This window comes from Coturnix japonica, chromosome 1, assembly GCF_054131305.1.
Source record: "Coturnix japonica strain WE chromosome 1, WE-NBRP24, whole genome shotgun sequence".
NCBI lineage: Eukaryota > Metazoa > Chordata > Aves > Galliformes > Phasianidae > Coturnix > Coturnix japonica.
Genome location: NC_140663.1, coordinates 55,715,140 through 55,742,313, shown reverse-complemented (window position 1 = coordinate 55,742,313; position 27,174 = coordinate 55,715,140). Strand labels below are relative to the sequence as shown.

At 40.9% G+C, this 27,174-nt stretch overlaps 1 protein-coding gene across 4 annotated transcripts in view; it reads right to left on the bottom strand.

Annotated features, from left to right (window-relative positions):
• Positions 1 to 27,174, bottom strand: part of FGD4 (FYVE, RhoGEF and PH domain containing 4) — a 107,906-nt gene that overhangs the window by 45,624 nt on the left and 35,108 nt on the right. Inside the window, exon 1 of one of the 4 annotated variants that reach the window (XM_015866302.3) lies at positions 23,404 to 23,847. The exons of 2 other annotated variants lie outside the window; for them this stretch is intronic. Coding sequence is in view for 1 of the 2 variants with exons in the window: in XM_015866292.3 (XP_015721778.2) it covers positions 9,090 to 9,105 (16 nt within the window). In the remaining variant the exon portion in view is untranslated. Of the gene's footprint in view, positions 1 to 9,089; positions 9,433 to 23,403; positions 23,848 to 27,174 lie in introns of those variants that run through there. One more of the 4 variants, XM_015866292.3, reaches the window with a different exon arrangement.

The following is a 27,174-nucleotide window of genomic DNA, read 5'->3' as shown; positions in this document are numbered from 1 at the left end:
TAGACAGCAAAAAGTGTATTGATATTGTTTAATAAGCTCTGTGAATGCTCCACAATATTTGATAAAGAAATCAAAGAGATGAATCCTTACTGAACTTAAAACTTGGACGCCAAATATATAGGTCACTCCAAAAGTAATACCTCCTATTGATTTCCATCTATACTAAAACAGATACAAAGAGCACAATAACACTGTATCACTGACATCCACCTCTGACATTGTGGGCCAAGGTAACAAAATAGGAGGCAATACTTTTGGAGCAGCCCTCATCCTTGCCACACAATACTTCTTGGGAATCAGAAACTATTCAGCTTCTTTCTAGCTAAATCAGCTTACATAATAACGCAGAGCTGAGGTTTCCCGGTTACAGTATACACAACACCAAGTATCTGAGCCTCTTACATCCAGCTGAGCATACAGGAGAACAGAAACAAACTTCAGCAAGTCCAACCATGCAACACACAGAAACAATATTCTAATGAGAAAAACTTCTTTGACTTTTGAAATAATTCCACTTCCAATACACTAAAGTGGGTTATACAGAGTGTTCACAATAGAACCCAATTCAAAGCAGGTACACACCCGTTCCAGCTTGGTCTAAGTCATGTCATCACACTGGTCCAGTTTGTGGGTGCTGATGAGACTCAAGCATTCCACAATGCTGTTCATGTGCTTTCTTAGATTCTATGGTTGTTCTGGTTGGAAGAAACTATGCGTCTTTCCCATAGTAGTTTTTTAGTTTTAGACTGAAACGGTGTTTACAGTATCTGCCTGCTGAACAGCTAGAATTTGCCAGGCTACCACAACTGTCAACGCCATCACATTCTAATAGGTTACCTGCCTTAAGAATCCAGAGCCTGGTCTTTAAAAGGAAGCACTAAATGCTAACAAAGTAAGATTTAACATCAGCAATCTCCTGATCTCAGCCTCAGATGCTGCATATTACACAAATTAAAGGAGTGAATGGTGAATTTCACATTCCCTACAGATGCTGTGCCAACACTGGCTAATGCAGGCAGACTCACCATGATGTAGATCTGCCTCCCTGTCTGGCTGTGATCTCTGTTCTTTGAGCTCTGATCTAATAGCAGTTTCCATGAAAGCAGGCCTGTGCATCTGCTGTGGTTTAGAAAAAAGGAATAAGAAAGCAACTAATGAGGCTCCCTCTTAGCATTTGTCTATATTTTGGATTAGCACAATAACATAACTTTCACTGCTGGTGCCCTTCCAATAAAATGAAAAGCACTGCACAAGACTTTGTTTCTGGGCTCAGTCCAGGAAACAGCCATTTGATTTCCTTAGAAAAAAAAAAAAAGTCAGTTTCTTCATACAACATGCAGAGATTCCAATATAACCTCATTAGAAGGGCATGCTCTGAAGTAAGGAATGCGGAGATGCAACATGAGGAAAGGGAATGCAAAGCAAGTAAAAAAAACCTACTTTGAGCTTGCAGAGTCTTTAAAATAAAAGTTAATTTGATAGAAGTCCAAATGGCATATACTGTCAATGCTATCTATTTGTGTAAAATACAGCAGTAAAAAAAACAGTGAATGACTTCCAATAATGGTATTAAAACCCCACCCTGAGAATGAGCCTTTGCAGTCATCAACTTCTGCACCTTTTCCCTACTGGACCACTACTATCCTAAGATTATCTACAGTCCAACAATGCTGTCTAACCAGCCATACACTGAAGGATACCACAGATGAAAATGATGCTGAAGCACCTTAGGAGAGGAGGACTGCTAGAGCTGAGGTTACTGATGGCTGCAGGGATGGAGAGTTGTAAAAGAGAGATAACTCTCACTGTTATCACTGAGATAACATTAAGACCTATCTCCTGGCCATGTCTGCTGTGGTTTTCTACTCCTCCATCTTCCCCAATCAGAGGGATAAAAGACAGCAGGTCTGTGAGCTGTGCTACTGACCGAGCAGCTGCTTCAGAAGGCAGGACCACAGACACCTGCATCTGCTGCTCTCTCTTCCAAAAGAGAGCAGAAGTGCTGAAGGGAGAAGGCAGAAGTGCCCAATTCTGGCACTCCCTGGACTGGATGCCACTGGTTTAGAATAAGTTGCTGACACATGGCTTGTGGTTTCAGAAGAGTAGCTTGCAACTGAAGTCCTCGGTCAAAACCACAGAATGTACTTCATTAAGGTCCTTATGAGTCACATTTACTTACAAACACTGGTTTTGCTGATAGCAATTGTAAATCAACTACCAGAGAGAAGCGGCTCTTCAGCGAACTCCAGAAAAACGTACAACTTCAGTCAGAGCTCAGAGCAAAATCAATTCAGTTTACAGGAATCGGAAACTGCTCTTTCACTTACATACTTAGATCCTGTGTTACGAAACAATCCCTCAAACTCTTGCTTTCACTTTCTATTTGAACATGGGATTATCAAGCCCAAAACCTATGCAGAAAACACAGAGTAGTGTTTTTTTACCTTTAAAATATGTAGCAGTGTAGAGACTTTGTTATCATTTGTTTTTCAGAAAATAGCATGAATAGAAAATAGTCTATGCAGTTTGAGCCCCTTTTTTTCCTTCTTCTTGTCCCAAAGGCTATCTCCAAAACTCAAGGGTTACCAATGCCTCTGACAACTACAAGTGGACACACACACATACATAAACAAAACCACATCAAAAAAGAAAACATATCTATTAATCTGCAGCAATTTCATCAGACCAGGTTAATGCAGAATAACTTGATCCTGAAACCACATTCAGCTATGCTGCTGTTACTGTCTCACCTCTACCTTAGATAATTTCAGGCAGCTTCTCCCTCCTTGTTACTATGGCCTTTTGCTAGTCTCATAATACATGATAGCCCACACCCAGCTTGGAACTCCTCACACAGTGAAGTTTTACAGTTCTGGGAGCTGACTGACTGCATGCTTCCACCTCGTCCCTGTAGCGACTGTGGTAAAGTTGGTGAGCATGTTCTAAAGGTCACTTCCTTCCATCCCTGTTCTTGTGACTTTCTCACAGCTTCCCACGTATTTGATGAAGGAAGGGGCTGAGTAAGGTTTGTGTGCTGTTCTCGAGTTCCTACTGTATTAACAGCCATTGTCATGAACTCAGCCACCAGAACAGGTTAGCAAGAAGCACCTCTGCTGAGTTTTCCCCAAAGCATTTTTTCCTTTTATCTTTCTTTGTACAACTGTGAGGTGAGAAATGTCTCCCCAGCAACTGCTTTACTAAGCAGCGACGTTTTTTTTTGCTGACTTTTCAACTGATATCAGCATATTCTACACAGATGGCAATCATTGGTTTAAAATACCATGAGCTCTTACTTAATAAGGCACCCCATTTGCATATGCAGATTCACCGATCACTGAACAGTCACTCATCCAAATGAGGGGTGTGACACTGAGACCTAAATGTTTCTTTTGCTTTATCTGCCTAGACTCTGCCATGTGGTATATTTTCCTCCTGTTACCATATGTAAGATAACCAGCATGACGTTGTACTAAGCAGCACAGTCTAACCCTTCATATTAAGGAGAGCACCTGCAGCAGTGTTGCAGTTGATGCCCTGGTTCCTAATGACTTTCAAGGCAAGACTGGATCAGGCCCTGAGCAGCCTGATCTAGCTGTGGTGTCCCTGTTCATTGCAGAGGAGTTGGACTAGATGGCCCTCAGAGGTTCCTTCCAACTCAAAAGATTCTAAGTATGATCTAAATTCAAACCATTTTTATCATTGTACTCTCCTTAAGAAGACTTCTCTGACAATTCAGTCATGGAAATTTTATCTTCTACTCTGCCCAGGTATCTGTGCAGTTATTTCATATTGATCTCAACTTAGAGCTACTTTAGAAAATAGACATATGCTTTGAGACAAACTCAGCTAGTTCTGTTTCTAAAAGATTAATTGCTAAGAAAACATTTTTAGAAACAGGATGCTGAACACCACAGACCCACAGGAAAAAAAACAGAAAACAGTCTAATTACAGTAGGCTCAAAGTATAACTGACATCTATTACTTCTGAAGATCTGAGCACATGCTGTGTAAGTATACGTGCTAACAGCATTCGAGCCATTTAAATGCATAAATACATATGTATTTTATCTGAAATGCAGAATGGCCAAAGCTCCAAACAGAAGTCAATTGTTCTATACCAGCCAATAAAATTATCCCTGACAGAAGATAGGAAGTACTTCCCATATCCAGCTGCTGAGGCAGTCACAGTATATCAAACCAGCTTTGACAGACCAAAACCATCCCAGAGCCAGCCAGCTTGGACATGAGTTGTTCTACCCACTCCCCTCCCTCCCAGCTGCCTGCTGCCAGCGCTTTCTTTGCACCAGCACTGGCATGCATCTAGCTTCAGGATACAGTCCGGAAAGGTTAAGCCATCAAAAATGTAATCCCACCAGAAAAACAGCAGCTACTAGCTCTCCTCCAGATTCTTTCATTCACCTCAGATGCACTGGAGTTTGGGCAAGGATGCAAATGCAAAAGGAAAACAAGACTACTTTTTGAGAGGAAAGTAGCCATTAGATAATGTTAATTCTACTGAATCACTTCTCAGATGTTACAGTTGGAGGAAACAGGAGGGAGAGGGAATAAAAATCAAAAATCTCTTCTCTAAAAATACGTGAGTCAAGACTTGAAATAATATGCTGTAATTAAAGAACAGGGTGATAACTGCACAATAGCACCCCAACAGGATACCAGGCACACTTTCCGTTATTTGAAAGGTTAAAAATATGTTTAAAACTGTGCACTTGATAAAGGACAAAGAGAGGATGGAGAGAGAGAAACATGTGGCTGCAGTCCCATAAATAAGTACCAGCAGTGCAGCTGCACGCTGCTCCAGCTGTTCAGCAGAGAACGCTTTTCCTCCCCGAAGTGAGGGGCACGCAGCCTGCTGTCAGCCTCCCTGAGCACTCCGACCTCCCTGCCAAGTAATTAACAACCGTCATCCACGAGACAGAGAAAAACAAGCAGCTCCCTGGGAATGGCTCACTGAACCAAAACAGAAATATAAAGAACCAGAAGCTGGGCACTTCACAAGAATTCAAGCACTTCCTGCTTTTGACCTGGTTGGGGGGAGGGTGGGGGGGGAAGAAAAATAGTAAGAAAAGCCATGAAAAGCCTTGTTTAAGTACACTTAGAGCCTTGGAAATATTTAAGAAGGACCTTCCTTGTGCAGCCTCCTCAGAACCTGCTGTAATTATGACAGTTTGTATGTGGTATCTTGCCTATAAAGAACATGACAGAGAGATCATAATGCTAACTCACCAGTTTTTAATCATCTTTATGAAAAGATGCATATTGCCTGGAATCCAAAGGCATAGAGCCTTAGCCTTACACTGCCAGCCATAATTCCTGCTTGTGCTGCTGGTCACAGAGCTCCCTTCAGCTTAACAGACCTGCATATCACTGCTATCATCTCTTCAACATCATATATTTTATGCTATGAAATAGCCAAGATAAACAAATCCACAGCAACTTCATTTATTTCTCCACCTTCTCTTTTCCAGAATTCTATTTAAAATATATTTAAAATAATAATAATAATAATAATAATAATAATAATAATAATAATAATAATAATAATAATAATAATAATAATGGCTATATGATGGATTTAAAATGACATATCATAAAACTTAATTTGGAAAACTATAATACTATTCTTCAGGAAGACTGGGATGAATATTTACCATTCTGTCCCAAAAAGTTCAACAGCCAGATGACTGTTTAAATCACTTCCCTATCTTCGAATGCCCAAATGGATAGGAAATGCTTTAAGAAAAGGTCATGCAGAAGAAAAAAAAACATTGAACCCACCAGAACACCATCAACAGAAACAAATGTAAAAGAGCCCAAGTTCTGTCCAGAACATTTGAAGGCCATGGCAACTTTTCACATTGCACATATTCTGAAAATGAAAATGTTTATGGTCTCAGGACAGACCGAAACGGGCTGCTCAAAACCAAACAACAAACCCATAAAGAAGAGAATGCTTTATCCTCTCGTTCCCACACCATCCTTTGAATTCCCACCGCTTACTTCTTACCAATTCTAATACTTGGATTTAACTCCAGGCCAATGGAATCCCAGCAGAAAACAATACTCTTTTTATCACACTCATTTTCTCCTGTGTGTGAGCTGAAATGGCTTGGGAAAGTCTAAGAGAAGGACTGGGCAGCCCCTTGGCAGCATTTTTCCATTTGATCAGGTGAGCTGCTCATGGAACTGCAGCCCTACCATGAGGACTCCTATGTGATACTTATCTGTTTTCCTTTAATTCTCACTGTATGGCATCAGAAGAAAGAGTATAAAAATATTCATTAAAAAAACAAAATAAAACAAAAAACCCTAAAACTGACAGCTTGCTGCTGGGGAAGAAAGTCTTGCAAACAAAATCTATGAAATTGATCCTCATAAAAACCAACCCATAAACAAAAATCTCACAACATTTGTCTAAGGCTAAATGTTTCATTACTTTCACAGTGCAAGCTTTGGCAGCACTCCAGGCTCTCTCCACCTTTTATGACCTTACTCAGTTGTTGCTCCCCTCCTTCTTTTCCCTTTCTCCACACCTCCCTCCCATCCAACCAAGTGATGCACTGTTCTTGTATAGGCTTCTTCACAAGCAAGTGAGAGCAGTGACAATATGTTAAACACTTTTACAAGAAAATAAAGCAAAGATTGTGTTTTCTAACAGCCTACTCTTCTCCCTGTCAAGTATTGCCCATCCAACTGTTTGGAACACTGCATTTCCACTCCCTTAAGGGTTCAGTCCTTTTGTCTTATAATGATCATAAGCCCAGAGCAGGCAGGAAGGATGGGGGAAAAGAAGCGTGCCATAGCTAGTTTGTATTTTTAGTGAAGACTCAACAATTTCACTGGGTTTACAAGCACTGACGTAAACCATCAGGCTGGGTTTCTCTGTTTACATAGCACCTAGCACAGAAAAGACTTGCAGAAGACTCCTGGGGCTGCCAGTAGTAGTGCAAAGTGAAGTGATTGTGCTAATGAGAACACCAAGCTCTCTGGTGACTTCTGTGGGTCACAGTGTCATTGAACTTTTAAGATCACTTTGAGATCAGTTTTTCAGTGATGCTTTCACCTAATAGTGAATATAAAGAAAGCCATGAAGATCCTTTCTTCCAAAACTGAAGCTTGAGAAAAGGTATGTTCTATAAAATTCATGTATTGGGCCTTCAATACTTGGAAGAATTCTCTTGCTTAGCCTATGGGCCACACTCTCAACTCTGAGTTTTTGACATTGATGGAGAAATGATTAAAGTGATGTATGAATTTGCATCCCTGACTAGGCACTCTCCCTTCTGGCTCAGCGATTCCGTCTCACCCACCTCTGACTATAAGCTGGCAGTGCTTCAGCAAGAGACAGCAGAAACAATAACTCCAAATGTCTTTCTGATGCAATATAGGAATGTCAAGGGATATTTGTCTGCTTCCTTTCAAATCCGCACGGACTGGAACTATTTCATATCACCTTTTCTATGCATACTGTCTATGTACTTTGGTCTCCTGATACCATTCTGAAAAGGTTATGCTATGAGGTACCTACATGCTCTAGAAGCACGCTGCTAGAAGCTCCTTCTGCTTGCCCTTCAAGCAAGATATTTGCAAGAGAGTCCACTACTGTGCTAACTGCTTTCACATAACTTTTAACCAGAGTTAAAGCAAAGATACTGCCTGAAAAAATGCCACAATCTCTGAATATACTCAGATATCACAGCTTCACCAGCATCCTTTACATTCAGACTGTCACTGTTGTAAGCAAGTATACTGTAGGCCTCTGCCAAATGAAATCACCAAATATAAGCCAAAGGACAAAAAGAAAGACAAGTTGTATTACCAAAAACAGTAGTCATGGCACCCCACTGAGCTTCCTGAAAATCCACCAGGGTTGCATGTTGCATTTACAGGACGAGAGTATGCATACACATCCCAGAAAACTGCTCTTAAGGGAAAGACTTGTGGGGAAAAAAAAGCTTCCTACAACCATATGTACTTTCTTCTCAGGATTCAGAAAAGTGATACACAAAGAATGAGGGTAAAAGTCTGATTCCCATTCTGCCAGGTGGTTATCAATATCTAGTGGATAAAGAGTAATGAAACAGGGAACTGGGATAAAATTTGAAAACAAGTGCTCTTTGTAGGCATGAAAAATCAGATGCCCATCAGCAATGAAGTCAGGAGGCAGAGACATTTGCATCCATCTGCTCCAAGCTTCTCTAGCAAATCCCTCAAGTTTACCTATGCAATCATTCCCTTTCCTCTATTCACTCCTAGAAGGCTTTCCAGAGGGAAACTGGTACGCTGATCCCAAACCTCCCACAGTCATATTTCACCTGCAGCTCTGTGGAGAACTGAAATAAAAATATGTAGCTGTTAGGGCTGATTATAAGCCCTTTTATTTCAACTCAACCTAAGTTGAAATTTTCTCAGAACTAGAAAATGCAGTCACACGTAGGGGAGAAATTTCAAAAGTATTCTTAGAAATTAAGTTAGAAGCATATTTGCAGTGCAAAACCTCACACCTTTCATCAAAGGGTGCAATAAGAGAAGGAAGAATAAGACAGTACTCTACTCTGTACACTAGCAGTAGTGTAAGTGAAAGTTAAATGGATTATTGCAGGATCACTCAAGAAAAGCTAAGCATGTCAGAAGTGTACACTTATTTCCTATAACAATGAGAGACAGATTTCAATTGCTGATTCACAGAAGTGAGCTATAGAAACCTTGCAGCTATGAAAAGATTTCTGTATGTCTGGCAAATGCGTCAGAAGTAGAAATAAACATCACAAAACTGATTTGCTTTAGAAAGTCTCTAGCTGGTGAAAGCAGCTGCAGAGTGAGCCAAAAGTAACAGTTCCCCGTGTGGCAGACTTACTGGGCAAGCAGCTCAAGCAACTGCAATCTCATTTACTCAGAAAAAGAGCAAAAAGACACAACCACATTCCAGTCGTATTGCCTCACAGCAGCTGGATTTTAACATGTTTATTTGCTACAAGGCACCCCTCTAGAAAACCTGACTTGTGCCTCTGGCCAAATCCCCCAAGCCTTGAAGAGATAAGGTTTAACAGAAGCATCCCATTCAATCTTACCTGGTTCAGAAGACATTTTTTTTAATTATTATTTTTTAAAATCTATTCCGGTACCACTGCACGAGGAATTGCTTTCACAACAGTAATAACCCTATGGCATGTTCCCATGCATCCTATTTACACAACTCTAAGCAGTCAGAAAGGACTTCTTGCAGCGTTTGCCGGCAGTTTACAGGCCGGCTCTTTCAATTATGCTGTGCTCCTCCTCTTTGAAGGCCAGCCTGTTTTGAGAGGAAAAACGTAAGCTTGCAAGCCAGTCAGCTCAGAGAAAGGACTGAAGCCTGCTCACTATTAAAGAGGAAAAACAAAGAAATCAGCTTATGTAACGACACACTGCTGGAGAAGGGAGGAGAGAGAGGAGGAGGGACAACTGTAAATTGTTTTGTCTAATGCCCCAGCTGCTGCTATGAAAGTTTTGCCTCTATTAACTGCATTGCTCTTTGAAAATAAAGCAGTGTCAAGGTTAAAGGACAAGCAGTGACTCTGCGGTTGGGACTTCATTCTCCATTTACAGCACATTGTGCATATTTCTAGCAGCATATTTCCCTGCTTAGTGTGTATGTAAACTTATTCCTAGAACAATGTAAACACGATGTGCAGGATGCTGATGCAGTGACCAAAAAAAGCCTTCTTTTCATGAAGAATGTTATCCCGCTTGGCACAGACTAAAGCTCCCTGCAATCACTTGAAACCAATTTTTAAATGGCACAAAGTGGATCCTGTGCCCGAGGGTACAACACAAAGAGATTACAATGAATTCGGAACTGTGCAAATGCAAACTTTCAAGAAGTGAAAGGACTAACTGAAAAGAGAAGTTACAGCAAGTAGCATTTTGTTGTTGCTCACATGTGAGCTCTCCCATCACGTGGTCACAGGCTGGCACGCAGTTATATGGGGAGGAGAAAGAAACTAGGATTTATAGTCCAGCCCTGTCAATTTGGATAATATGAATCAGAATGCAGCAGCCAGCTCTTCATTCACTGCAGCTGAGGTCACCTCCAACCACAGCTCCAAACCGCATCTCCCTGCAGCCCCTTCCTCCAAGGTCCACTCCTAAGCCTTGTGCTGAAGGATACGCACAAGCGAGCCTCTGCAGAACTGCTCTGAAGGACAACTACCAAGGGTTACAGGGAATGCACTTGCAAAACAAACCATTGTTATAAATATCTGTTTTTCACTGAGGAGACAGTTCACTGAATGAGGGCAGCTAATTATTTCCTTTCTACTACAGATGTTGAGCAAAGGGATTTTTGCCAAACCCAGTGAAAACAACTATTTTCCCCTATTGACTTCAAAACTTTGGCATGTTTTTCTTCTAGAGATGATGAGACTTGAGTTCTATGCACAGAGCTTTGAAATCTAAATGGAACCCTTTTTTAGCACTTCGACACAGACTCTCATGTGTTGTTTTCATTGTAGGCACATGTTTTATTAACAGCTAAAAGTGGAAGTTGCAATTTGCCATACCTGACGCTCCTAACCAGTAACCCCAGGGTGTTTAAAGATACAAATCTCACTCACTTGGGTCATCAATACACCATTAAATCAAAAAGTGACTAAGTGACAAAGTTTATAAAATCCTGCAGTAAGAGACTAGACTAAGAACTCCAATGCATGGGTTACGTGTCTGTTCTGAAGTTCATCTCCACTAATTTAAAGACCATAACCTTCTTGGGCTTCCAAATGAAGGAAGCCTACAACAGAACACCGCTTCTCTCCAGAAAAACCTCTGCAGAGAAAATAATATTCTCCTCTGTTTCCCACATTTTAAACTACACTCTTTCCCCACGTGCCTGTTTTGTTCACCTGCCCGTGAGACCTTGCCAGTCTTCCTACAACCTGATGCCCTCTTCATAACCCAAGACAAGCACTGATAATGTATGTCACAGAAGTAGAGGGCAGATTTTAAACGCAGATGGGAATCCAGCAATAAAGTTTTCCATTCTCACACAAGCAACACAGTAGTTTGGAAAACTAAAATAAATGGCTGCAAAATCATATTAACAGCAAAAACAATTATATAAATATGACTTACTGACTTCACCATAAGGGAAGAAAAGGTGAGAGGCCATCAGAGCAGTGCTGCAACAAGCCACCAACTCTCCCTTTTGTGGGTACCACAACTGTTTCAAACTCTTTCATATGAGCTGTGTAGGAGGAATGACATTTGAGCTGTCAGGTTCTGCTGATACCTCAGATGTCTGAGGTAAGAGGCACACCCCCGAGATGGAAGGCACAGAAGACATCAGATCAGAGCTCTGACCTGCTCTGTAGGGTCCATCTTCTACTCATCCAACAACTCCATCACTGTGAAGCAACTCACAAAGAGCAACTCCAGCTCCTGATTTGCTCCAGGAAAGAAAGAATTTTACAAAGTTGAAGGAAATTGTGACCTTTATTTCATTTCCAGAAGGAATATTAAAACAGGTATAAAGGCATCTCCAAAGCCTAACTTCAAAACACATGCTTAGCTTCTCCATCTTAAAAAAAGGTAAAAGATTAATTGTTTTATCTTTGTTTGACTAGCTAGCAGATAAGGGGACTTAGGAAAGATTAAAACAGATACAACGGGGACATCTTGTTAACCTATTCCCTTGGTTACACGAGTTTTATATCCAGCTTTGCTTACTCAAGAATAGAGATAGTACAAAGTACAACCTACATTCAGATGTCACATTAGTTGTCATCACGTTGACAAGAGGCGCAATTATGTCTTACCTATCCCTAGCGGGCACCTACAACCTTCATGGTAAATACACTAAGGAATAAAGTTAATTTTATTAGATTTTATTAAAAGTAGATAAATGGGCATGGAGAATAGCTAGTTAAATGAAATCTTCTCATTAGTGGGTAATTAAAATCATTCCACTGCATAGCTGCTGTCATTCAATACATACAAATAAAATAACTATTCAAAGTAAAACCACTATGGGTTTGGTCCACACTAAACTAGCGACATTCTACAAAACAGTTTTCTCAGCACAAAATCATCGAATTTCATCACTCCAGTTCTAAAGCATTTTTACAGATGTCTCACAGTAAATATAGGATATTTACGCTGTTTTTTCAACTCTGGGCACTCTTCAAACTAAGCTTCACAAACTCTCTTAGCACTTCTCCCATTTTGCAGGGAAGGGGGGCTCAAATTATTTACCTCTTGGAATATTCTTAATTTGATGAAGCTGTAGTTGAGAAGAGTCACATGATCACGAGCACTCAGGAAATCTGAAAAGTTGAACCAAGTACTGAAGAGCTACACAGGCAACATTCCACACCGACACACATCCCTGAAAACAAATCAGCTCATGTGACAGTGAATCACGGACCAACATTCAGCCAGTCTGCCTTCATCTGGCTTCCTACCGCAGACTTTCTTTGAGCACCGTGTTGGAAGAGTTTTGCTGAGAACACTGTGTCAGAATATATTATGAAGTTTTCTGCAAGCTGGTGATGGAGAAAAAGTGATTTTTTGTGCCATCTGAAGGATCAGATGGCACCCCAAGGAAGTTCTAGTATAGAACACAGCAAAAGCACTTCTGAATTCCACAACATCAGTGCTCTGTACCTTGAAAACACACCCTCTTTCTTTCTTTTTCCATGACAGATCTTTAAATATCTTTTTTAATCCAAGATGAGACTTAAAACCACAACAACTAAAAAGGCACCCTTTGCATGGCTCCTATAAGGTAGATACAGTTGTTTCACGCTGTTACTAATCTTCTCCCTTTTCCTTTCCACCCTAGTTCTTCAAAAGCACAGTAATTTGGTCCTGGGCAATGGCACGCTTTGTTACTAATCCAAAAGAGTTTCCAAGGTGCTGCTAAAAGCCAGACTTAAAATGTCTACAATAATCTTAAGCAAGGGTTTGTCTTGGCTCCCCACTCGTAAGGTACAGCATATCTTCACCCCAAAGAAGTCCACTCTCCTGTCAGTCCTTCCTTGTGCTGTCCTTTTCTTGATTCTTGGAATAGTGTAAAATCAGTAAAAAGTGATGCAATGCTGGAGGCTGGATATGAACCACTGCCAGGCACAATTAGCCGAGGGCCAGCTGCTTTTTCCTCCTCCTGCTGCACCTTCTTGCTGGGCTGATGTGCAGGCTATCGTCTGCTTTCTGTCTGAGCGCTGCCTAGTCTACTGAGGCTTCAGACAAGTGCAAGAGCCCAGAATAGCCCTACCACTGGTGCTCTGTGGTTTCTGTTGTCAATACTGTGGTACATAGTGATCAAAGGCAGGAACTGCGTGCCATAAATGGACAGTAAAACTGCAGAACCCGAGCACGGCAACAAAGTAAATGCCTTAAAAAGTCAACCTGCTGTTAGGACCTGCATATGAGGGGAACTGCCACACAGATGTTCATAAGTTTCCCCTCTCTGCCAAGGAAAGGAGAAGATGATGCCCACAAGGATGTGGGTTATGTTACAGCTGCATTTCAGTCTAGTGGTTCTAGTACACAAACCGATCGTATTCCCATCATTCCCCCCTTGCAGCTACAGTCAAGATTCACTGTCATCAAAACATCAGCCCAAGATCAGCCAATGTAACCCAGCACGAAAATCCCCACAGGCAAAGCGAACAGTTTTCTCTCAGGTCAGCAAGCTGAACCAGTGCTTTCTACAAGGTGACAAGCTCCATGAGGTGCATGGTGGAAATCACAGCACTGCGCAGCTCAGCAGGAACATGAGTGCTCATACCAGTGCCAGCCTGTCACATTAACTCAGCTCTGACATGTCATCCGGGGGCAGCAGTAGGGGACAGCCCATGACTGCAGAGGTTAATGATGACTGAATGCAGTAGCTGTGAAGAGTTGACAGGAACCCTTGAATGGGTACACAAAGGGTGAAATTCATGCATGATTGCCCAATATCCTCAGGATAGGCAGGGCGAGATAATCAGTGTGCAGTCCAAGAGGATGGTTATGTCAAGCTACTATTGATGAAGGAACACACTGCTCTTCCTCTCCTTGCTGAGAGTCTTCTCTGGCAGTGCTGAAAGCCAGTTCAGCTCACTAATCTGCCAGAAACATATTAATTTTCCCTTGGATTGGTCCGATAACTTAGCAGGCTGAGCCGGCCTATAGGGCCAGATGAGTATCAGTGTCAACAGAAGGAGCAAGGGAGAGAGAGGACAAATTCCTTCCAGCAAGCAAACCTAGTAACTTGCCTCATTAAGCCACATTCTTTAGGCTTTGCCACCCAGGCATGTGAGGAAGGAAGAAGCAGTGGTACAGCAACTCAGGTTTTGCATGTAACCACCAAAAAATAAAAATGGAGAACAAACCACTAGATTCAGCAAATGACCTACAGAAACAAGTGACCCAGGAGTAGGATGGACAAGAATAAGTCCAGTCAGCAGAAGGCTGTGTGTGAAGGCAGTTTAGAAATGAGTATTCAGGACTAGCATAACAAAAACCAACATGAGGACCTTAAATAAATGGATAACTCATCCACCACCAGGTGAGAAACATTATGAGGGATCCTGGATCTGCAGCATAACATAAACAATCGTATTATAATGGCATTTACCCTTCCAGTTCTGAGAACAAATACTATTCCAACGGATTCCCTCCAACCCCAGCTCTCCTGGTTCACGTGCAAGGATTTGGGTTTGAGACAAGCAACACCAAGGAAGGTGAGATGAGTAGTTGCCATGCCACAATTAGAAAGCAAATAGCAGTATTTTTCCATTCTTTTTTCCCTCCCTCCAACTCAGCTGTAACATATGCCCCAAAGGGAAAACCAGTGGCTGCACAAAAGCACAAAGGAGAAGTAACAGAAGTTCTTAAGGGAAAAGCCTACCTTTTTGTCCTACGTTTGCACAGCATTTATCATTGTCGAATCTCGGTGTCTGCAATTTAGTTGAAGCATATAAGCAACGTGACACCCTCCAAACAAATAATTAAATGCTCATAGTTCTATTGAGTTAACTGAGTTTGATTGCCCAGGAAAAATAAAAATAAAAACATTTCAACAGTTTTCTATTTCCTGTACTTCCTGTTCTTAATATTTTTAATCTGGCTGGTTTCTACAAAATTGAGAGAAAAGTCTCATGTTGCAATTTAGGGAAGAGGAAGTGACTACAGTGCTATCCTTTCTGTTACACTGTCACACAGTGAACAAATAAATACCAAGTGGAGACCCTGTGGCCTGGCAGTTCTGCCTTTCCTTATGCTGTATTCATGCTTTATCTCCCCCGTGCCTTCCCCAGGAGAAAACCACTTCTCCAGCCCTCCTGCCTGCACTGCAGGTGCTGCCTTATCCCCAGTGACTCCACTACCTTCAAGGAGGCCACTTATCACTGCTTCCAGACAGGATGGAGGCCTAAGTTACCAGAGCCCAGCGCTGCCAGGCTGGTGTTCATCAGATGAGAACAACATGGTAGCTGCTATCACAGTAAGCCACACATTTCCTTTACAGAGGGCCAAAAAAGGAGAAGGGAGGGAGATGTTTGGGCCCTATCCCAGTAGCACTGTGCCACCTGCCTTTCTTCACCTGCAGATTCAACATATTGCTCATTTAACAACTTTGCAAAACAGCTGAAGAACACAGACTCTCCTTTTCTGGTTAATTTAGCTTTTGGTCACACGTTACACATAGAAAAGAACATGCTTGTTTTACAAGGGGGGATAACCACAATAAACTAAGAAAACAAACAAAGAAAGCAAAACAACAACAACAAAAAATCCAAACCAAACAAAACAATCCAAACTAGAAAAATAATCACACAGACTTTTTTCTACATTTAGCCATTAAGTGATAGGCTACATCCTCAACCTTAAAACTATCCCTGCCATGTTAAAAACCCAAAGATTCAGCAGCAAAACAGACCAGCATGCAGTGAGAGTGATTCCGCTTCTATACAGAAATATTAACAAAAAGTAAGTTTGGGCAGTGTCAGACAGTAAATATTTAAGTAGAAATTATTTTTACTTGGGGTTAACAGAAAAACAGCATGAAAGATTCATGATAAGCAGCACAGTGGAAGACATCAGTACATTTCCAGAGTAGATAAGCACATATAAGCTACTAACTGTAGTCAAGAAAAGAAATATATTAAAAATTCATTCAATCTAATATCCTATATCTGAAAAGAACAGGTAGCAAATATTTGGGTAACCTACAGCAGAAGCTCATAATGATTCTTCCCTCAATCCCCATGGCTTCCAGCATCCGTTGTCTGGGGATTGGAGTCAGTGGATGCATTCATACTGTATTCTACAGATGCTGACAGGCATATTCACCATGAATTTGTTTGGCCTCTTCTCAAATCCCACTTGTATTTCTTGCACAGAATATTTGGTGGTATAGGTGTTTCCAACATGTTTAACCTCAACTCTGTCTGTGCTTTCTGGAGAAGAGAAACTTGGTAGCACAATACTACTGTCCTTTCCCTTCCACCCTTTTCCAAGATGCCCATCACATTCTATGAGGCATCAGGGCAACTTTCTTCAGAACACATCAGCTTCTAAGAACATATTGGGACTAAAATTTTCCACTATAATGACTATTTCCTTTTGCTTTAAACATCCTGATCTAGTACTTATGGGATAGTCAGCAAACTGGGACCTTCTTCACAGTCCTTTTAGGTCTTATTAGCTTCTGACATTAGCACATATTACTCATTTATTTATTTATTCCAGTCCATAGCTTCGAACTAAAAGTGAAGAAGAGAAGAAGGGAAGAAATTTAGTTTGGATATAAGGAAGGTTTTTACAGTTGGGGTGGTGAAGCACTGGCACAGGCTGCCCACAGACACAGTGGATGCCCCATCCCTGCAGACACTCAAGGTCGGACTGGACAGGGCTCTGAGCAACCTGATCTACCTGTGGGTGTCCCCGTTCATCACAGAGGAGTTGGACCAGATGGCCTTTAAGGGTCCCTTCCAACTCAGACGATTCTATGATTCTATGATCTAGCCTTGCTAAATTTAAGCGTCCAAAGGAAAATGACCAAGAGGGATTTCCCAAACAAAATTATTTCAGAAAATGAAGGTGATGATAACAGAAAGTAGTGAAAAATGACATAATTTAGAAGTTGATTTCAGTTTTTGATACAATATGGGTGCAAGATCAGTGACAGTCATGACTGTACATTTTACATAGTGAAGTTACTCTGACAGTTAAACACAGCCTGCATCAGTACTAATGAAACTATGATTTCCTTTAAATTATCACTACCCACACCCCAAACCTCATCAGCTCAGCCTCTAATAGCTTTTCATCATCTATTTTAACATGAAAGCAATCAATAAGCTTTTTCTCACAGTTCTTTCGCTGCTGTGTATGAATTTTAAAAGAAAACCCACAACCCCAGAATCAGAAAAAATGCCAGCTATAAAACATGCACAGTAAAAAGTCATTGCTGCTTTTCTTATGGAAACGGATCTTAAATTTCACCCAATTTTGTGACAAACATGGATTAAAACAGCGCTCAGTGATCCACAAAGAAAATCCTAATAAATCAAAACATGATTAATAGTCTCCAGTATCAAATAACTGTAAGTAGATCACACTGGATTGAGTGGATATCCTTCCCATTAATGACTGTGTCCCATGCGATGTTTTTCCCTGCAAATGTCGAACGTGAAACTGCAGTCATATCGCATTTCTATTAGCTTTGCAGATCGTTCACTCATGCTGAAGATTTTACACAGAACACACATGCATATGCAAAAAAAAAAAAACAACATAAAAAACCCTCTCAGCCAGCAACTCACGTTCTATTTCTGTGTTAAACAACAAGCAAAAAACATTCCACAATTTTCAGAATCTTTTAACAGAAAGAAAATAGGTATATATATATATATATGCATATATATATATATATATATACACACCTATATATGTTGCTGATATATATGGTGTATGTATATATATATATATATATATATATATATATATATATATATATATATATATATACCAGGCTAACATCAGCAACAAGGCAGGTCTTGAAATTAAAGGCAACTGTTTACAAAGGCAATATTTTATAATTAACGCATATGTAAAGAACACGAGAAAGTAGCAATCATACTCTTATGCCAGCAGCAAGGCCACAGCATGCAGAACAAACAGTAAAACAAGTAAAAACCTGCGCTTTACCTACAGCACACTGGATGAGTTTTTTCTGAAGAGCATGTACCAAAAATAACACAACGCTAGCAGACAGAGCAGTGCAGCACTGCTGACTTCACTGAGTGCAAATAGCGTTCACACACTTACCTCTGAATATTTCATCAGATTAGGTTGTGTTGTGTTTTCAGTTTCAGATAAAGTTTTAATTCCACCACTAAGCTTTCCATTTGGTTTCGACTTAGAGCAGCTATTTTTAAGATTTCTTAGCAGCTTCCACAATTAAAACTGACTCACACATGGAAATCTTGACAAGTCAAAGGACAAGAAATCTTGCCAGTTGCTTTACAGTGGGTGTCCAAGTCATAACAGCAAAATAGGGCTCCAAGCAATGGCAAGAACAAGAGCTACTGAAGAGAATCCACATCAAAATTAGTCATGGAAGCTGACTTGGCACACAGAGCTGCCAGAGAACTCTCAAAAAGAAAAGTGGCAAGGAAAGATGCAGTTATATAAACTATGAACTTGTAATATTTTGGCAAGCTTAACAACAGCTGTTCAATACTCAACCATGTTGAATGCAAGTAAAGACAGCATCTTCTAGATCACAGATATCAGTCTCAGTGTAACTACTGAAAGCATTATATGGAAATCCACAATAAACTATTTTGAACTAATGAAAAGTCACTTCATGCTTTCACTCATTTTCCTTAGCAGTGACCTCCTTAAGAAGGGGAAGACAAAAATGTTAATTCATGTAGGAATTGGTAGCAGAATGTGGCAGGAAGAAAGTCATGCTGGGACAGAGGAGACACCAGTAAGGAAAGTGTGAGTCTTACCCTGCAGGAATAACTAAGTACAAAATCAAACCGTTACTCTAAATTATTGGGCTAATCTTCCTTCTACCACACAGCACTCCAGGGAATACAACATGCTGCCTGTGACACAGCTCGGTGCCTGCAAAACAAAACTTTTGACTACAAAAAAAGAATGGAATTCAAGACTTCTGAAGCAACAGTCCCCCATTTAGGCAGAGTTCATCAGCTGAGAAGGCTCAAATAGTACATATTTTTAACCTCAGCTACCAAAAATATACCAGAAACACGGAGCTGTTATCACAGCTCCTACTTAATTGGGTATGAATGTGGACTTCTAGTTTTCCCAAAGAGTAAGTGTAAATGGAATGACGATGAATAGCACATCTTTATGAACTTCATGAAGGTAAATGAGGAAGCCACAATAGCAAAGTATAATCCAAAGGATATACAAGCTAACAGAAGACTGCAGATAGTCAAGAACAAGCATTAAAAACTGCGGTTTTTAAACTCTAAAGATGAACAGCTGGAATAGCATTCCCACCAGCCAACTGTCAGGACCAGATTTCTCTTCCCTGTGTGTCTGCTCTCCATTACGTGTCCTCTGAAGCACTGAGGATTGGCCATGGCTGCTGGCTCTGGGTTGATAGGTAGAATCCAATTCTCAACCACCTGCTTCAATGCTTTGATAACAGGACTCTCACGGCACAGACAATGATTTTGATCTTTCTTGCTCAGTTTCTGAAGCACAGTTTAGCACTGGCTTTTGGCCACTTGCTGCAGTTTAAAGTTTGTTTGTTTTCAATAGACTGTAACAATCTGTAATTATCTATGTACTGGAAAAGAATTCCATTGAACAGCTAAATGAGAACTAAATCACATGGTTGTCAGTGACTATCCATTTCTGAGCTCCACTTTTCCAAATGTACTCAAGTATTTGCTCTGCTCGGTTATTCATTACAAAGTAAACAATTCTCACATTTTTATCAGAACAAGTAGTACTTTTGTATTTAAAATCAGCACCTAATTGTTATGTACAGTAAAAGCAACTGGATGAACCAAACACCTCTGAAATAATGTCTCTTCAAAACATTTCTTAGTTGGCTTGCAGTTATGTGCCTCCTCCGTCCTCCTAACTGTGAAGTCTGAGCAATGATTAACTGAAAGGAATGTTTGCTGAAATCATTCCAGCCCCCCTTTGGAATAGACTAAAAAAAACCTGCCACGATTCCTAGGTGTGTCATGACTCCATGCATTGCCAGTCTCTTACACTTAGTCATGCACGAATACCTCACTGCAGTGGTTTAGTAAGAAGATCCGCTTTAGAACCGATTTCATGGATTCATGATATTTCAAACGAATTTCACGTTTTCAAAAATCTGGTTTAAGTACTCCTAGTATCATCCAAGAAGTGTTAATGCCTGCTTTTTATCCCCACCCATACAAGGCATAGGAGACGTGAGGTCTTGCAGACAGACCAACAGCAGCAGTGCTGTGTCAGCAGCTTTGTCCTCCCACATCCAGCATCTCGACGACTCCATTATTCCTTGTGAGTTGCAAAAGGAACAGTTTGTAAACAGGCACCAAGACTTCCCAAAACCGCAAACTCTTCAGAGGGAGCTGCAGGCTTTAACCTCCAAATAGCCATGTTACCATCAGGAAACAGTACAGACCCTCAGCATGTTTATTTTAATGTTCACAATACACCAGCAAATGGCAGGAGAGAATGTGAATCAAAAACTGAGTGTGTTTAAAAACTCTGCAAAGTAGCAGCCTGAAGACAATGTATAAATAAAGGCAAGTCATGTCAAACAGCATTCCACAGTCATGCGTCGAATGAAAAGCAGAAAGACTTGTCTGTTTGAAGAGAACAATTGTGATCGTTTATATGCAAGCCAGCCTCCTGTATATTGACTCAGGATTTCACCATTTAGTTGCAAATCTCACTAAGAGCTCAGTGTGTGTGTATATATATATGTATTATAAACAAGATTATGAAAAACCGACTGTGTACTAGGCTGTATTTCTAGGCACTAACTAGCGGGGAGTTCATTCAGAGTGCCTTTTTTCTAAGACAGTGTATCAAAATTGAGTTTTCCATCCTAAGAAAAAATCCCACTGCTGAGTACAATGTCTGCTGGCCCACAAAGCCAGTGTTTCAGAACAAATCTCCTTCAAGAGATCATGTAGCAGATTGCACTGACCCTCATTTATTTGCATTAAGCATAAATATCAGAGCTGACCGTAATAATCCACCGAAGTCTAAAATAAATCTTTTAAAAAATAATTAATTTCAAGCAGACATTTAACAGTCGCTCTGATAGATGGAAATGGGATGCCTACTATGAAAGGCCAGATGCTCAAAATGGATTAAAGAGTGCCTAGTCTTTAAATCCCATATCTGCAAATCAAGACTGACCCAGTGACCTAAAGTAAAATTTACTCGCAGAAAATGCGTGTATTCAACAGCTACATAGAGATCATTCAGAAAGGGAAATAACAGTAATAAAAATTAATATTTTTCTCAGGCCTCTGCTCATCAGAGAATATAATAAGCAGAACTAGAGAACACCAAATGGAAAGTCCCATTGCTTATCCTTGGAACAGGTTTAGCAAAGACAGCAGAAAAACAAGCTTCCCAGCACATTAGATAGCAATGAGGAGTAATCACCTCCAGGAGGACACACAAGACATTACCTTTAGGTCAATATGATTGCTGCTTTCTGCAAAGACTTGCCACTGAGCCAGTATTTCCCATCCCCATTGAAAGGGAATTCTGCTGGCAACAGCTGCCTTGCTAGAAGCGGATCAGTGAACGGAAAGGCATTCCACATCAGCTCCAGGATGACCTCAGGGTGGTTACCCTTCCCTCCTGACACCCTTCAGGCTTCAGAGCAGTGTTTGAAGGATGAAAGTCTGATCTACTTCCAAGCACAAAAGCCAACCTGCCTCCTGTGCTCGTTCTAATGATGCAATTACAGACATGCAACCTGCACGTGTGAACAAGTCCACTGCAGCCCATTGTATTTGCATAAATCACCCACTTCAGCAGCAACAGAATGCTTAAATTCTGGAGAAAGAAGGGGTTAAAAAGAAGTATTTTGAATTACAAAGGCAATGCAGCTTCCATTGAGAAGACTCACCCTGTTCCACCAACTTGCAAGAGTAACATGACATCTGAAAGGACTTCAGGCACAAGAAGCATAAAAAAAGCTGGTATACAACCAACAGTGTAAGTACTAAAAGAAATAACCACTCCCTTCCCCCCTACACTCTTGGTAGGCAATAAGACTTGAAAAACCTCTTGGAGGTTAAAAATTGATCACAGTCAACTATGTTGCAATAGCGACTTATTAACCACAGCGGTAACTTTTCTCCTGGACTCCAATGAACTGACATTTTACTTGCATGAAAGCAGAGGGCAGAATTAGGAATTGACACAGCTTTAATTAAAAGCTTCTAGCAGTACTCTCCCCCGTACCAAATGAAAATGGCAGTCCTGGCAAGAGGGAAGCAGTCTAAGAGCTTTATTTGAAAAGGGAAAGTCCCTACAGGACTAAGAATATCTGCCAGTATAAATCTTTATCTACTTGGCTTACAACTGGACTCAAAGGAATGAGTTTTAGTGCCCCTTATGACAATGATTTAAACTGCAAACAAATATTTACCATGCATTTCTTATGGAAAATAATAATAACATGCCTTCTCCTAGAGGATAGCAAAAATGTCTTTTAGAGGACACAAAAGCCTTACAAGCATATACTTCCAATTTCTTTTCCTTGACATGACATCCTCCCAACAAGACAGACACAATATCTGCAGGGCATCCTGAAAACTTGTGCGAAGTCTCTGTATAATTATGCCACTCCAGAATGTTTGGTCAGTTTGTGAGCTGGAAGCAAGGGCAGAGGGTGGGAGTGAAGAGTGAAAAAACTGACACTGCATTCTGCCTACCTTACACTGCTTCCTCTGCACAAACTGAATGAAACACCCCAAAAATCCATTGTATTGATAGCCCTGTTTCAACACTACCCCCCATCTCACCATTCAGTACAGTATGAGAAACAAAGCACTTATAGCTTATATATGTGTATATAAATATATATATACATATATCGCTCAGACAAAAAGCAATCAATGTGAAAAGGCATGTAAATCAAACAGATTTGGCAGCGAACAGCATTTCATAAAGACAAGAGATATGAATTGCTCCATTTGTGTCAGAGTGGCCAGTGATTGTTCTGACTTACTGCTTTAACGACCTCCAAATTAAACTGCTTGAACCAAAAGAGAAATCTTTAAAACACAACCGCTCCTCCTCCTCGCTGCACTCCTAACAATAAGCATTATTGCCATGGTGCTACCAGCTTCAAATCATAAATACATTGCCCCATTAAAAATCACCTGCACACGTTACGAATTCAGCACTGACCTTACAGAAAGCCGCATTCACTCCTCTTGGCTAGAAAACATTAACAGTTTTGGTAAAATCCTTTTATGTGCTGCTCCAGCTCGCTCATTCAAGCCTTCCATTACCACACTCCATTGCAGATAATTGCAGCCAGCACACGCTCCCCTGCTCGTGCCGGTTCCCAACCCAGCACGGATAATCACATTCCAGCGGGGAGCGAACAGATGGCAGCCTCCATGGTAACCAGTCCTCCCCAGCTAGTGGGAGCACTGGGAGACTACCGGAGACTGGGCAACAAGCGCTCTTTGTGCTTCAGCCTTGCAAATCCTTCCCAAAGGGAGAGCCGGCTGCGGGCGCGCACTGGGCATGCCTAGCAGGTGCCGTGCCTTCGCCAGCAGGCTGGGAGCACCTTTAACAAAGCTTTCCACCAGGTTTAACCTTGACACTGCCTCTACCTGCGTCTGCGTGGGGGAAAAGGGGTGTAACACACATGCTAAGGTGCAAGTGGAGATAGCAAGAATTTTCTTGTATTTTTAAAGCACAGAAGGGTTCAGAGAAATAAGCTGAGAGCAGTTTTCCCCCCTGGCAAAATTATTTTCTAAAGGAAGGTTTATTTTCTCTGAATGAGTTTCAGTTCAGTACTAATGGAACATGTGCTGCCTGTTCTCTATCTCCTGGACCCTGCAGTTGCTCTCTAAGAGCATCCCATTATTTTCTCCCAGTCCAGGCTTTATTCACTGGGAATGGACTAATTCCTTGCTTTTGGTCTCAGCTCCTTTGAGGCTTATCTGCTCTTGCATCTGCTGCTGATTCAGCAGGCAGAAGCTGCTGTTTCTCTGCTGTACAGCTAGGCTGCTGGTGGGGGTGTGGCTGGAAAAGGTTTGGGATTTTTGGCATCAAAGCCAGAGCTGAAACCAAAGCTCTCACTAGTCCAGGTCCTGCACCACTGTGCACCTCCAGCACTGGTGTGCCCCAGCTCAGCACAGCCAGATTCACACTGACCTCAGCTGGGGCTGAGAAGGGAGTGAGTTCTAAAGTGCAACCAGTAATGGTCTTGTCTGGAAAAGGAGAGCTAGGGAAGAATATATTAAGCCTTTGTAAGATGATGAGTTGCACAGGACCACATCCTAGTACATTCAAAGTGCTAACCACAGGATGTGAAGTACACAACACAGTAGCTCATGGACTAAATGTGCTGACGCATTTAACTTTTGTTTCCCTCACTCTTGGAGCCATGTAGTGCACATGACTAACAGTGTGTCAGAAATCTGTGGGTAACTTCACTAAAAGTTGAGCCAAATTTGGACTTCAAAGTCCTATATGTGAATCGATCTTTTGAGGAAGGGAAAATGGTTTCCTACCTCCTTCACCCTTGGTGCCCTTGTATCTGGTCCTGCAGTGCAGTAATGGCTCCTATAGAAGGTTCCTATAGAGGGATGACAAACCCTTCACTGGAATCCATCGTGACAAAAAAGCTCATCTGTTCCTCCAGGTGACCCCAGGCTGAGGTCAGTGATTTTCTTCCCCTCTTAAGTTTTCAGTTTCCCTCAACCTCAATGCACAAGCAAGTGAGCTTTGTTTCACAGCAAGTGCAGCTCAGTCTTTCTCACACATTGCTATTAAATCGCTTGCACATCAGCACTGGGAGCCGCTCCGATGAGCGCTGTCATTGCCTGTGGGTGAGGTCCTGTGTCCATGAGCTGTGTGAGACTGCAACTACAAAGCACTTGGCAACGAAGCAGGACGTGACCTGAGGAAGGGACCTGCACTTCTTACACAAAACAAGATTTCAAGCATTGGTGGCAGGCGTGGAGGAAAACACAGCTCTGCCAGCTCCCACCCCAGGGCTATTGGATCACTCTGCCTCGCACCGTTCATCTTCATCCAAGTGCTCAGTGAGAAGCTCTGTCCACCCCCCTCCTGGCACAACAGTGTGTACTCAGGGTTGGGTATGTCGCTTTTATTTAGTCTCACATTGTCAAATGAGGAAGAAAATCTTCTCTACACACTGTCTGCCTCTAAATCAGCCATTTTTACATCTCCAAAAGTTTCTGAAACGCCCACGGGCACCAAACTTAACTATTCACCAGCACAAGGGTAAAATAATGTAAGGAAGAAAGCTGATTTCCTATTTAATTTGCCAAATGTTAATAATAAAAACTTTTCTGTGCTTAAGCACTATGGAACACATCAACATTTGTTGCTCTCTCTCTTAAAAGGAAAGAACACAGCTCAAAAAATGAGCTTTGTATAGCCGTAGATTTTATGTATTCACGCATTTCTGGGGGAAAAAAAAACACAACTAAATGTAACCATTACAATTGCTGGCAAGCAGATTGACTTCAAAATTACAGGGATTCCAGATCAGTTTTAGTCTGTTTTCCTCCGTAAGAGACCTCCAACAAAGTAACTTTCTAGACTTTATATATATAAGTTAAGTGAAATATAAGTTAATTGTAAAAGTACTTTAACATTAGAAGGCCTGTTCCTTACAGTGACAAAAATCCTCAAGCTGTAGCTTTACATGTGCAAATTGTACCCACTGTATGGCAATGAAGGGCAACAGCAGTCCGAATCTACTTCACTCTCTTAATTTCCTTCATTCTTAAATCTGATTTTCCACAGCTTTAACAAACTACATGCAGCAGCCATGACGAAAAGGGGCCATGGGATACACTACAAGTTTTGGCAAAAGCAGTCAGTTATGTGGAGCAACATTTAAAAAGCATCCTCCACATATTTGACAAATATTTAATTTGAACTGCTTGAAATCAAGAGAGGAAAACAGCACACCCAACATGCTGATAAGGAGAGATGGAGGAGAGAAAGACAACATAGCCACTTCTTTTGTTCTTTGGCCCACTATGAGCCAGAGAGTTATTTAAGGATAAACTGGTTTTAGACAGAATCTAGCAATGAAAAATAAGCAACATGTTAACACGCTGTGTCCTAAATTGGTTGCATTGGAAGGAATACCAAAAACAGAGCTCTTTTATAATGATGGCACTATGTACTTCAGCTTTTCCCAGTCCTAGCTGCTATCTAATAGACAAAAGCTTTGGTATTTTACTGAAGTTGGAGACTTGAACTGGATTTTAGAAGCACGCGTTGTTTGAATTAGATTTTTTTTATGACTGCCAAAAATCTATTAATCTAAAACCAACCACCTGAGTTTAAAATAATGTATATTGTTAATCTGAGAAAAACAAACAGAAGTTAGTCCCCATCCACCGCACAAGATTTAAAACCTTTATTAACAAAGCCAACCACTGCATCCAGGTAATCAATAACAGGCCATACATGCATGTGGTTTTGAACTTTAGCTCATTTCTCATACCTACTCTCAGAGATGTACTGAAATATCCCTGTAATTCTAGCAGTTGTATCAACTGTAAGTTAGTGCTGGAGAGAAATCACTACAATAGATCATCAGACTGCTCTATTACAGTATCACTAGTTTCTGAAAAGAAAACATTTTTAACTCCTCAAGATGAGCTTATTATTGTAATTAAAGCTCTAGACAGGAGAACACAAATGTACGACTCAAGTACATTTGTGCTGCTGGAGTAAAATGAAAAGAAGGAAAAAAAAAGAAGAAAAAAGGAATTATTTGTACCAGAATGTGACATGTGGCTTTAAAAAGCATAAGGATACTTTAAATTCTCACGCCTGTTTCAAAAGAAGAGAGATTTCTCTAGCAAAAGATATAATTAAGACAGCCGGGTATATTATCACTATGAGTAACAGCTTCAGTGTAATGTGTATGAATTTATTTTATGTTGACAGCATCTG